General features: G+C 44.6%; 1 protein-coding gene across 1 annotated transcript in view; it reads left to right on the forward strand.

Annotated features, from left to right (window-relative positions):
- Window positions 1-13324, forward strand: part of PLEKHF2 (pleckstrin homology and FYVE domain containing 2) — a 38090-nt gene extending 24766 nt beyond the window's left edge. The window contains exon 2 of the mRNA XM_068237689.1: window positions 8734-13324. Coding sequence (XP_068093790.1) covers window positions 8753-9499 — 747 coding nt within the window. The 5' untranslated portion in view covers window positions 8734-8752 and the 3' untranslated portion in view covers window positions 9500-13324. The remainder of the gene's footprint in view (window positions 1-8733) is intronic.
- Window positions 13325-13526: the final 202 nt, after the last annotated feature.

Below are 13526 nucleotides of genomic sequence, written 5' to 3' on the forward strand. Positions count from 1 at the left end.
ATAGCGCTATTGCAGACGGGAATGCGGAAAAAGGATACGCTTGACAGGTCTCGACTTACAAGTCCAGGAACGAAACTAGCTGGCGGCGGGGAACGGAGGATTGTGGAGGACTGGCGTGGGACAGGACGGCTGCTGGGGGCTTGGGGAAGCCCCAGGTAAGTGAAACAGTTTGTTTTAATATAATCTTCAGCTCTGCTTTAACTGAGAGGTGTATGGAGGCTGCCATATATAAATATATTTCCTTTTAAACATTGCACATTGCCTGGCTTTCCTTTCAATCCTCTGCCTTTAACCTCCTGAGCGGTATGGACGAGCTCAGCTCGTCCATCACCGCCGGAGGCTGCCGCTCAGGCCCTGCTGGGCCGATTTTATCAAATAAAAAGCAGCACACGCAGCCGGCACTTTGCCAGCCGCGTGTGCTGCCTGATCGCCGCCGCTCTGCAGTGGCGAAAGAGGGTCCCCCCAGCCGCCCAAGCCCTGCGCAGCCGGACCAATCCAGTTCCTGCCAGCGCTAAGGGCTGGATCGGAGGCGGCTGACGTCAGGACGTCGTCTGAAGTCCATGACGCCACTCTGCTCGTCGCCATGGTGATGAGAAAAGCAAAACAAGAAGGGCCGCTCATCGCGGCCCATCTTGTTACTTCTGATCGCCGGAGGCGATCAGAAATATGCAACAGGAGCGCCCTCTAATGGGCTTTCATGCTGTTCAGTTGGCTGCATGAAATAGATTTTTTTTTTTTTTATAAAAAAAAAAAAAAACCCTCCCGCAGCCGCCCTGGCGATCTCAATAGAACGCCGGGGAGGTTAATACTTTTAGCCATAGCCCCTGAACAGGCATGTAGATCAGATGTTTCTGACTGACGTCTGACTATTAACTGCATGCTTGTTTCAGATGGGTGATTCAGACATTACTGATGTATTAAAGATTAGCAATTTGCGAGGCAACTAGTATTTAAAAATACACATGGTAGCCTCCATATCACCTCTCTCTTCACATGTCCTTTTAACAGGGTGTAGACCACTGACAGTTGTACAGCTGCAAATGGTGGAAGTCAGAGCTGTAAAAGCACAGGCAATGTTGGCCAATAGCCACTGTTCATCATATCCATTATGTTTACACGGTTTCCATAGTGAAAGCTGAGCAGTACTGATCTTCAAGGGGCAGCATGCTGGTGAGGAGGCACTTGAAGCTCAATACAGGACTAGTCTTGTGTATTTATATAGCGCCAACATCTTCCATAGCACTTTTGCATAGTGTGTGTAATATATAGGGCTGTGGAGTTGGTAGAAAAACCATCCGACTCCTCAGTTTATGACACTTCCAACTCCAGGTACCCAAAATTGCTCCGACTCCTCGACTCCACAGCCCTGGTAATATAACTTTAGATTTGTATTTTTTATTTATATTGCGCTAATATCTTCCGTACTGTACAAAACAAACAATAGTGGGGAGCATAGATACATGAGTAGTTCAACATGCAATAAACCTATCTGTATGTTTTTTTGGGATGCGTGAGGAAGCTGGAGTACCCAGAGGAAACCCACTCAAACATATGTAGGACATACAAACTCCCGTGCCCTGGTAGGACATACAAACTCAGGCCCTGGTGCTGCAAGGTAGGAGTGTTATCCACTATGCCACTCTGCCAGCCGACCCTACCACTTATCACACAATTTTCATATTTGATACAGCTGTTCCAGATAATATTCCTTTGGAAAAGTTGGTCACATGACCCAGAGATTTGTGTATGGATCTGTTTTTTTCCCTCTGCACAGAACCAGAATGTGACCACGCCCTCTTCCTCCCTCTGGAACTTGATATGGAAAATACCATCTGTGTTCACAGGAACTGACTGGCTCTGCCCTCTCCCAGACTGACTACCCTCACCTTTTTAACAGCTTACAGTTGGCTGAAAAAAGTGTATAGTATACTGTGCTGGGCAGAAGGATATTTGGTGCTTTGCAGTCTAATATAGCATACACAAAATGCATTGAAACCTTAGGGCTTTAAGCTTGGTTTCATGTGAATTATGCATTTTCTTAAAAAAAAACAAAAAAAAACTTTTATTTAAAAAAAAAAAAAAGTAAAATACTGATGCCATTCAAAAACCATGAACCTCCCCATAAGGGTAGTTCATAACACTGTATGCCGTTGGGGTTAGGTAGAGTGCCATGGTTTACTTGGTGGGGCTGTTAGTGTAGCCCCCCATTCCTGTGAAGATTGCTACCTCATCCTCACATCAAACTTGCTCTGCATGGTGCGTCAGGTGCGCTTCACATGCGGTACCTCTGCCAAGTCAAAATCTAGACATACAAGTCGACCCCTATATATTTTTTCTCAGGCGAGTCAGAGCTTAATTTCTTGAATAATAGCCAAGGATATACTGTACATTTCTAGGTGTAGACAGCTTTAATTGCTTTAATGTGAATAAGGGATTACTATAAAGGTTGGTATGTGGTGAAAGGAGCAATTAATATGCAATTCAGGAGCCAGCTCTATTGATGACACAGGAAAGTTTAAAAGTTTGATTTCTGTGGCTCGTCATCTAGCTGCCTCCTGGGGTTTCCTCTGCCATGTTGCTAATGTCATAGATTAATATTGTAGAGATGAATTGTCCACTGGGATCATCTAACCCATCAGTATCTGCCCAGTCCTAAAATGTCACTGTTTTTTTTTTTGGGGGGGGGGGGGGATAGAATTGTCATTGTTACTCGAAGTCCATACTTGTGGCTGTGGGGTAATAATACAAGAGAAGAAACTGAAGGTATATTCTCTGCATATTCCTGGATGTCACAAGCCCAGAAGAAAGTGGTATATTAGGGAAAATGATGGGTGATGCAACAAGAAGTTTAAGAAACAAACCATATCTATTCACTGCTTTAAATATAAAATTGAGAGGTGTATATATAGAAGATATTGCATTATTTAACCAGCTGAGCGGTCTGGACGAGCTCAGCTCGTCCAACACCGCCAGAGGCTGCCGCTCAGGCCCTGCTGGGCCGATTTTCACCAAATAAAAAGCAGCACACGCAGCCGGCACTTTGCCAGCCGCGTGTGCTGCCTGATCGCCGCTGCAGCGCGGCGATCCGCCGCATGCAGCGGCGAAAGAGGGTCCCCCCAGCCGCCCGAGCCCAGCGTAGCCGGAACAAACAGTTCCGGCCAGCGCTAAGGGCTGGATCGGAGGCGGCTGACGTCAGGACGTCGGCTGACGTCCATGACGTCACTCCGCTCGTCACCATGGAGACGAGGTAAGCGAAACACGGAAGGCCGCTTATTGCGGCCTTCCGTGTTACTTCTGGCCGCCGGAGGCGATCGGAAGAACGCCTCCGGAGCGCCCTCTAGTGGGCTTTCATGCAGCCAACTTTCAGTTGGCTGCATGAAATAGTTTTTTTTTTATTTAAAAAAAACCCTCCCGCAGCCACCCTGGCGATTTTAATCAGAACGCCAGGGTGGTTAACTACTTAGGGACTGCGCTAATTGGAATCTACGGCCTGTTTTGATGGCTACCTGGCTGGCATGGCGTAGATTTCAGTACACAGACTGCACGCGTTCTCGACGCTTTCGTCGCTCCCGACGATCTCACTGCTGTCTCCCCGCCGCAGCTCACTCACTCTGACATCTCTAGAACACAGAGCCCTGTGAGCGGGTCAGGAGCTGATTTCTTTGGCTTCTCACCCTATCTATCAACGTAAGCAGCTCCCATTGGCTTACATTGATAGGCAGGGTCAGGAGCCAATGAATGCGGCTCCTGACCGGCTCACAGGAACTCTGCAGTCATAGAGATGGCAGAGTGGGTAGCCCAGGTTCCCGACGTGGGCGGTGATTGCGGCGATTTGCCGTTATTCCGCCGTTTCTTGTACCAGCGGTCTCTGGTCCTTAAAGTGGATTTGAGATAAACTTTTACTCATTGCATAATTGTGTTCCTTTCAGATAGTTTATAGGGCATTCCTCAAGTCAAATACTTTTTGTTTGAATACTCTAATTCCTTAACTAACTAAACAAGCCTCGCCCACAGCTTTTCACAGTGCCTTGGGATTGCAGTAAGGGCTTATGGGAGCTCATCTGGGCAGGAGGAGGTTACTAGCCATTGATTTCAGAGGCAGAGAGGAAGAGGAGGAAGGAGGAGAGGTTACTGAATTTACACAGGCAAGCTGATAACATCTCCAGCATTCAGCCTATGACAAACAGAACATGGCTGCTCTCGTATCACCGGAATAAATGATCATAAACTTTTGAAGCAGTTTGCAGCTAGATATGCTGTGTAAACTACCTAAACTTTAGATAAGAACCAGCAAAAGAGTAAATGACCAGCACCAGCTATCTTTAAAAAGACAGGAATTTATTCACATACAGAATTTGTGAATAAAAATCGCTCCAAACATCCAACAATCTCCAGGATGTAAATATAGCTCTAGGCTGCATACATGCAATGTAGGACTATGTCCAGCAATGGGTTATGTCTTCATTGCAGCCAAAATGCCCTCACAACGCGCGCCGTTTCGAACGGACAAACAAAGACAAACATTTCTATCGCGCTTTTCTCCTGGCGGACTCAAAGCGCCAGAGCTGCAGCCACTAGGACGCGCTCTATAGGCAGTGGCAGTGTTAGGGAGACTTGCCTAAGGTCTCCTGCTGAATAGGTGCTGGCTTATTGAACAGGCAGAGCTGAGATTCAAACCCTGGTCTCCCGTGTCAGAGGCAGAGCCCTTAACCATTACACTACCATTACACAAACCATTCGTTGTCAAGTGATAGTGTGTTTTTAAAGATAGCTGGTGCTGGTCATTTACTTTTTTTTTTTTTTTTTTTTGCTGGTTCTTACTGAAATCTGTGCTAGCCACATGGACTAGACCAGGCACAGCGAACAAGGCAAGACAGGTGTGCTGTCTAAGAAGCAAACCCTAAACTTTAGATAACCTATATAGAAGTTACTTGTTATAGTTAGTTTTTCATCTTGGATCCGATTTAAGGGGGCAGAGCCTGCTGGTACTTAACCCTCTGGGCGATACAATTACATCGCCCAGGAGGGGGCACCGCACTTTTTATTTTTTTTAAATTATTTTTTAAATCATGTAGCGAGCCCTGGGCTCTCTACATGATAGCCGCTGCGCAGCGGCATCCCCCCACCCACTCCGATCACCTTCGGCGATCAGAGTAAGCAGGAAATCCCGTTCAGAACGGGATTTCCTGCTGGGCTTCCCTGGTCGCCATGGCGACGGGGCGGGATGACGTCACTGGCGTCATGTACGTCGTGACGTCAGAGGGAGTCCCTATCCACCCCTCAGCACTGCCTGGCACTGATTGGCCAGGCTGCGCAAGGGGTCTGGGGGGGGGGCTGCGCGGCAGATCGGCGGCAATCGGAAGTTACACGCAGCTAGCAAAGTGCTAGCTGCGTGTAACAAAAAAAAAAAATTATGCAAATCGGCCCACCAGGGCCTGAGAAATCCTCCTGCGCAACATACCCCGAGCTCAGCTCGGGATTCTTGCCCAGGAGGTTAAGTGGTTAAAGGAAACCTGAAGTGAGATGAATACAGGGACTGCTATCTTCACTCTCTAATAAGCAATGTCAGTTGCTTGTCCTCTGCGCTGATGATCTGCCTGCAATACCAAAGTCACTGGCCCAGAATGAGCATGCCTATCGGGTGCACTGACTCCACTGGCTGCATGCTTGTTGCAGGGGTGTGCCCAATCTAAAAGGTTGGCATGACAGTCATGCAGTCAGCTGTCACCCGTTCTTCTGGTGTCCCCTCCGTAGCGGGTTGGCAGCTTTTGCACATACGCCTGCCTGCGCAGAACACTCCTGGCCAAAGGAGTGTGACTTATGAGCAGCTATGGAGGGGGCACTAGAAGAACGGGTGACAGTGGAACTGCAGCGAGGGACAAGGATGCTTCTGGGGCTGGAGGAAGCCCCAGGTAAGTAAAGCTACACTACTTTAACTGAACTACCTTTTAACTTGACTGCATCCTTTAAACTGATATTCCATTTTTTCAGATTTTAATGCAAATCTCAACAGTTCAGAAGTGTTTTAAAGAGACTCTGTAACAAACTTTTCATCCTTATTTCTTCTATCCTATAAGTTCCTATACCTGTTCTAATGTGCTCTAACTGCAGCCTTTCCTAGTTGCACAGTGGCTGTATTATCTCTGTTATATGATCTAATCTTCTCTCCTCTGTCGGGCTGAGGCAGTCAAGCTGGAATGTGCTGTGCTGCTTGTGATTAGATAGAAGCTATACACACCTTCTCCAGGCCCCCTGCACACTCTGTATGACTCACACTGAGCTCCTCTCAGCCGATCACTTGCTATGTCTTTTGTTTGTAAACCCTGCATAAAAATGGCAATTACAAGCCAGGATTACAGCAGGGAGTGTCAGAAACAGCACAGAGGGGCCCAGGAGAACATAATGAATAGAATGTTATGCTTTTTATTGTAAGAATTTGAGTACAGGTTCTCTTTAAGGGGCCCATACATTGGTCGATTTCAGCAATCGATCGATTCAATAGAATCGGTTGGAAATCGATTCTATCGAATTAGATGATCGATCGATTCTGCAGCCAATTTGATCTATATGACAGGATGGAAAATCTAGGTTGATCTGCTGCCAGCCCATGGCCCATAGAGTTGCATTGGATCTAATGGTCCAATAATGCATTTAGATCGATTTACAATAGATTTTGTTCTGAAATCTGTTCCTAGTGTGTGGCACACATCAGATTACTGTCAGATTCGACTTGACAGGCATCTGACAGAAATCTATCCGATGGTCGAATCTGCTACAGATCTAAAAGTTTATGGCCTCCTTATCAGTGTATGGCCACTTTTACAAGAAGTGATGCAAACAGTGTTAATATGTTACTTTTGTAGTATCTGGAAAGACTGCTTTGTCAAAGGATTAACCATGGCACAATACAAAGGCTGGGGGGCCACACCTGTTGAAAAGCCGTGTGATTTCTGCTCAGCCTGACCGACAACTAATGCTGGATACACACCATGCGTTTCCGCGTTCTATGCGTCCGTCGATACGCATCGATTCGATTATTTCTGACATGTCCGATTCACGTTTCGATGGATTGTTAGGTCGATTTGCCATACTTTACATGGCAATCGACCTAAAAATCATCGAAATGCGATAGGAAATGATCGGAAATAATCGAATCGACGCGTATCGACAGACGCATGGTGTGTATCCAGGATTACACAATGCTTGGACCACCTCTGTCATGACTGTTGCGCTGCATAAACTTCTTGTGTTGCCAGTAAACATTTTGCATTTTTACACTGAATGGAAGGAAGAGTATTTGCTCTGCGAGTTTGCTGGGAAACAGAATTGTGATATGTAAATTTTACTTATTGCAAAATGCTTCTAGTATGAGATCTGAGAAGCACCTGTGGTATGTAAAACAGAAACCAGAAACTCCCAGTCTCTGATTCCACTTTTTGTTAATGACATTTGAAATGTTAAAAAATGGCGAGGAGGAAGCAGATTACCTGCAAGGCTTCAAGTGATGAGAAATAACTCCTCACATGAGATCTTTCTGCCTCGGTGTGAGCTGGAGGGGCAGGTCTTTTCCAACATCAGAACATTCTTTACCTGCAGGAGTGTTGCTCCAAATCACGGGGCAGCCCAGCGACACTTTGATGCCCTCCCACCACCAGAACATTCGCACCACTGACACAGCTGCTGGTGCATGCGGGGAGATGCAGCATGCCAGGAGATGTAGCACCCTCGGCTACTGGTGCATGCTGGGAGATGCAGCACCCTCGGCTGCTTATGCTGGGAGATGCAGCATGGCGGGAGATGTAGCACTCTCGGCTATTGGTGCATGCTGGGAGATGCAGCATGCCGGGAGATGTAGCACCCTCGGCTGCTGGTGCATGCTGGGAAATGCAGCATGCCAGGAGATGTAGCACCCTCGGCTACTGGTGCATGCTGGGAGATGTAGCGTCCCCAGCTGCTGGTGCATACGGGGAGATGCAGCATGCTGGGAGATGTAGCACCCTCGGCTACTGGTGCATGCTGGGAGATGCAGTCATTAATGTCTTTACAGCTGGCCATTACAGCCCCCACAAAGCACACCTCATTTACCAGCTTCCCTTGAGGGGATGTTTCCTTTTTTTAAATATTTTTACAGAAGAGGTGCTCTGTTTAACTGTTTACCTTCCCTCTAGTGCAGGGGCTCCTCTCCAGAGAAGTTGTTTTGGTCACACTAGCTATGGGTGGTACAACCCCCATAGGTAAGTTAAAGCGAACCTGAACTCAGAACTTCCTCTCTGCAGAAGGAAAACATAGAGAAATGCACCCTGTATGTATTTAGAGAGTTTCGCCTGTCCTAATTTTCTCATTTGTGACTGATAACAAAAGTAATTTGATCTCTTGGCTGTCAGGTGGCTGCCTCAGCACAGAAGCTAATTTGTAGATGTTAACCCTGTGTCTGCTTCAATGAAAGCAGGAAGTAGACGTTGTTGCAGGGTTTGTATCAGCTGTACCAAAAGAAATGTTCTGTAAAGGTTATTATGCTGTTGCTTATCTTTTAGAGCAGCGAGGAAGTTCTGAGTTCAGGTTCACTTTAAATATTTTTATAAAAGGGGTGTTCAAGTTGCTTTTAGAGCACCCTGCAGCTATATGGGCTGCTCTTCCTATATTCGGTTTACCCGCTGTAACGGATGCTAATGACTAACTGTGGCTCGGTACATTTTAATAACCAATCTCATCACACCTTTGTTTGTTTTTTAGATCCATTGAAGAACAAAAAATGGTGGATCGTTTGGCAAACAGTGAAGCTAATGCAAGGCGAATCAACTTAGTGGAAAACTGCTTTGGCACAGCAGGACAACCTCTGGCTATCGAAGGCCGAGTTCTGATTGGAGAAGGGGTCTTGACAAAGCTGTGCAGGAAAAAGCCAAAGGCGCGACAGTTCTTCCTGTTCAATGACATTCTGGTGTACGGGAATATCGTCATTCAAAAGAAGAAGTACAACAAACAGCACATTATCCCTCTGGAAAACGTTACAATAGACACAATCCCCGATGAGGGTGATCTTCGGAATGGGTGGCTCATCAAAACCCCTACAAAGTCATTTGCGGTGTACGCAGCCACGGCGACTGAGAAATCTGAATGGATGAATCACATCAACAAATGCGTGTTCGATCTCATCTCCAAAGGTGGGAAGACCCCCAGCAACGAACACGCGGCCGTCTGGATCCCGGATTCCGAGGCTCCCACTTGTATGCGCTGTAAGAAAGTCAAGTTTACGCCCGTCAACCGCCGGCATCACTGCCGGAAGTGCGGCTTCGTCATTTGTGGACCTTGTTCCGAGAAGAAGTTCCTTTTGCCGAACCAGTCTTCAAAGGCTGTACGGGTTTGTGATTTCTGCTTCGAACGCCTTGCTACCGGAGAATTGTCTTCCACCCAGCCCTCCGGATCAGACTCCCTCCCCAGGTCCCCCAGAACACCCGTTCATCTGTCAGACGATGACGACGACGATGACAGCAGTGACTGAACCAATCTGAGAAGCACAATTTGAAAGGATTGCTTTTAAGGGAGATGGGAAGAAAAGGAGCCTGTGCTGCTTCTAAACTGGGAAACTTTAGTGTTTCTGTACTTTTTCTTTAGGTGTGCTTAAAATAGAACCTTGATTAGTAATGTAATACACTTATTAGTTTTACCTAGTTTTAGGATGCTGGCAGTTCGAGCCCAGTACATACAGTCTGGCGGTAGCTCTCTGCCTGTAGTGACAGTAAACTAGCTGCAGTGTGTGCTGACCCCTTTTTGAATCCGTGCCTAAGAGGAATTTCTACTGTTATGCTTTTGTAAATTGTGCGCCTGCATCTGGATCTCTGTATGGCTCTTATCCACGCACAGCATGCAATGAGGTGTACAGGCTGGTGAAGTTGCTGTTTTACATTTGGAAAGGACTTCACATCGGTACATGCTTCATGCACGCCGACTGCTCCACCGAGATGTGCAGACAGATAATTTACAACCAGACAGAAGGAAGAGAACAAGTTATACACACATTATTCAAATGGCAATCGGCACACGTTGTTTGCAGTTTACTATCAGTATAGGCACAGAATTGACAGCTCAGACTGTACATACTGGAGATGATATGCCTGCCCAGTAAGAGGTAAAATTAGTAACTGGTGCGTTACATTATTAATCAAGTCCCCATTTTATGCACACTTGAGCAGAAGTATTCCATCACTTTAAAGTGAACACAGATGGACTGTGCAACTCTCAAATTAATCCCCCCTTTCCCTGCCTTTGCCTGAGAATATTTAACTACATGTGCCTTGATACCTTCATATAACAATCATGTTGTGGCTCTTTCAGGGAGTACATTATAAACCTGTAAAGCTTTTTTTTCTGACTTTTGAAGAGGTTGCAGATGGAATTTTCTACTTTATCACACTCTACCGAAACCTGAGATTTTCTATTTTGTTGTTTTATAAAGTGTGAAGCTTTTGTTAGCAATCTGATGAGATGTGCCTTAGCGCTAAATACTGAGATCCCTATGTCCCGGTGCTTTAGTCAAACACTATAGGAATTAAATGTTCCTTGTAGAGGTTACTTTTTCTGTTCGGAATCCTCTGTTGTGGTGTTTGTTTTTTACCAGATTGTGGTGTTTCCAAACTCAGGACCTTTCAGCACAGTAAGTAATACGTCCCTAAAATAACTTGACCTTTGTGATTGGTTACAAGATTTTCTCCCACCCAGTAGCGCAGTACTTGAGTCCATTTTTATTTCCCGAGACTACATAAGGACTTAGGGCTCTGGTACAGGGTATCCTATGTATGTGCGCTGAATAAAGTTAATCCCTCGTGTTATGTTAGTTATTGAATTAATTTTATATAGATTTCGCCCTTGCATCTGACTTACTTTAAAATATTTCATATATGACTTTTCTTCTTCTGTGTGTTATGACCGGAGTTCATTTAAAATTTTGTATGTTTTTCTGCCCTCTACAGCTTGATCAAAATTGAATTTCAATCTGCTCAATAGCAGTATCCCCCTAGTAGAACCATTTTTAGACATAAGCAAACTAGGCAATTACTTAAAGCACCAAAGAATCATGCCTAGGTTGTTTTATGTTATTTCTTTTTGAATTGTCATAGTCAGGTGCTGGTTATAGGATGGAAGGAGTGAGATGTGATTGCACAAGCACCATTTGATCTGACTGTTTTTCAAGCTGCATAAATTGAAACAAAAAATTGCATTGGCTCAGAATTATTTGCATCTCATTGACCAACCCTACACCCATGCTTTGAAATATTGCTGAAAACAGAATTTCTGCTATGGAAAAAGCAGTAGAGTGTTGTACCGTGTTGGCCATCAGTAAAAGCATGGCACTTAGAAAATAGGTAAGCTATCATCCAGATTCCAAGTTAGCCAATATATGATATCATCTTGATTCAAAACTACGTGCATCTATGGAAACGTATGGGCCTTGTCACTTAGAGGAGCTGTCAGCCATACTATCAGAAAAAAGCACATGTATAAGTAGATAATACTTGCTTTACTTACATATATATATATATTGCACTGTCCACATTTTTATTTTAGTGATTTTTCTATAGTAAAAAAGAAAATTCTTCTGGATTCTCTATTTTAACTGTATCTTGAAGCCAATCCTGATTTCATTTACTCCCTTACTCTTCTCTGCCTGATTGTGTATGCATTGCCTGCCCTCCTCCCAGTCTTTAGGCACTCCCACCCAACTCTGCAATATAAAGTGCTTTGTCTCCGCAGGAGAAATATTGGCCAATTAGAGAGGAACAGAGGTGTGGGAGGCAAAAACCGGAAGGAAAGAGGCTTTAGCCAATCAGGCTGCATTAGTTAAGTCTGAGGGGAAAGTAAAGAAGCCCCCCCCCCCAAAAAATACAACTAAGCATGCCCTGGGACCTTCTTGGTGTGGCAATGTACCAAATAAGAGTCAGGTAAACTGGGGAATGAGCAATTTACCTACAAGAAAATTAAGTGGGTTTTTTTTTGTTTTGTTTTTTTACTTTTGGATTGCCTGGTTAGAATCCTTATTACTTGTTTACCAGATAAAAATAATTGATTTTTTATTTTATGCACGACAGCGACACTTTAAAGGAATATTTTAATCCAGCAAACCTGGACTGGAGTAATCAAGATGTCAATGCCATTAAAGGGGAACTTCAGCCTAAACAAACATACTGTCATTAAGTTACATTAGTTATGTTAATTAGAATAGATAGGTAATATAATTTTTTTACCCACCCTGTTTTAAAAGAACAGGCAAATGTTTGTGATTCATGGGGGCTGCCATCTTTGTCATGGGGGCAGCCATCTTTTTGGTTGAAAGGAGGTGACAAGGAGCAGGAGACACAGTTCCAACTGTCCTGTGTCCTGATTACCCCTCCCAGCTGCACACGCTAGGCTTCAAATGTCAAATTCAAAATGTAAACAAAAAATAATTTTGCACCAAAACAGCAGAACGAGAGCAACAACATCAGAAATCCCATCATGCTTTGCACAGTATCAGGGGAAAAAAGCCCGGGCAGTTTTCTTCTGTGCAGCTAAAAATGAGGTTTGGATAAGAGAAACAAAGTTCTGATGCTGTGAAACTGTTAAAAAAACACCAGGCCTTTTCAGTGCTGCTGAGTTGATTTTTAGTCTGGAGGTTCACTTTAAGTGATAAGGACTTTATACCTTCTCATGGTTTGCATCTGACCATAGTGAAAGTTGCTGGGAAGTCTGTTAATAAGGTGTTATTGGACAGTAGTTTGGTATGGCATTTTCAAATAAATCTGAGGCCGCCTGAGGTGGTTTAAACTAAGCTCTGGTTGTGGACCCCAGTATAAGCCTGTCATTATTTACAAGTCAAGCACTTACTTTACTAGTCTTTAGAGAATCCATGAATGGAGTCAGAATCTCTGAGGCTGGATTCAAACTAAGCACGTTGCATAACACTTGTTCTAATGTGTGTGAACTGCAATGGAGACTGCGTGCGTTTATAACATGCATGTCAATTCAAATACTGCATGCAGTGAGTTAAAATAACGTGATCCCTTACAGTGCATAGATGTCAGCAGGCCCAGAGAATTGTATGTGCGGTGAGTTGACTTGCAGAATTCTAGGTTAAAGGTAACCTTAAGCCAAAAAAATTAGTTTTTTTTTTTAACATAATTTTATTTTCGTTTTTTAGATGCTTTACAACAGTTTATCCATACATTATTAACTTTCCTTATACACTTTCACTTGACTATCTATGTGCTCATATATACAGAAATTAGGTTTCAACAGTAACATGGACAAAACTCTTCTCAATATTAAAACATCTTTTTTTTCCTCCTTTTAAGAGTGTGGGCTTGCTTCTTCCAATAGGTGTTATCTAATTTGCGTAGAATCCCATTAACTATGATAAACATTGCCCTTCTACCCTCCCCCATCCCTTCCCCCTTCCCTTCCCCCCCCCCCCTACCCAAGGATCACGGGCTGTTGGACTGTGTTCATTATTACCTGAGATTAGCATTTGTATCGAAGGTCCCTACCGTGCTTAT

Source organism: Hyperolius riggenbachi, chromosome 5 (genome assembly GCF_040937935.1).
Source record: "Hyperolius riggenbachi isolate aHypRig1 chromosome 5, aHypRig1.pri, whole genome shotgun sequence".
Classification (NCBI taxonomy): Eukaryota; Metazoa; Chordata; class Amphibia; order Anura; family Hyperoliidae; genus Hyperolius; species Hyperolius riggenbachi.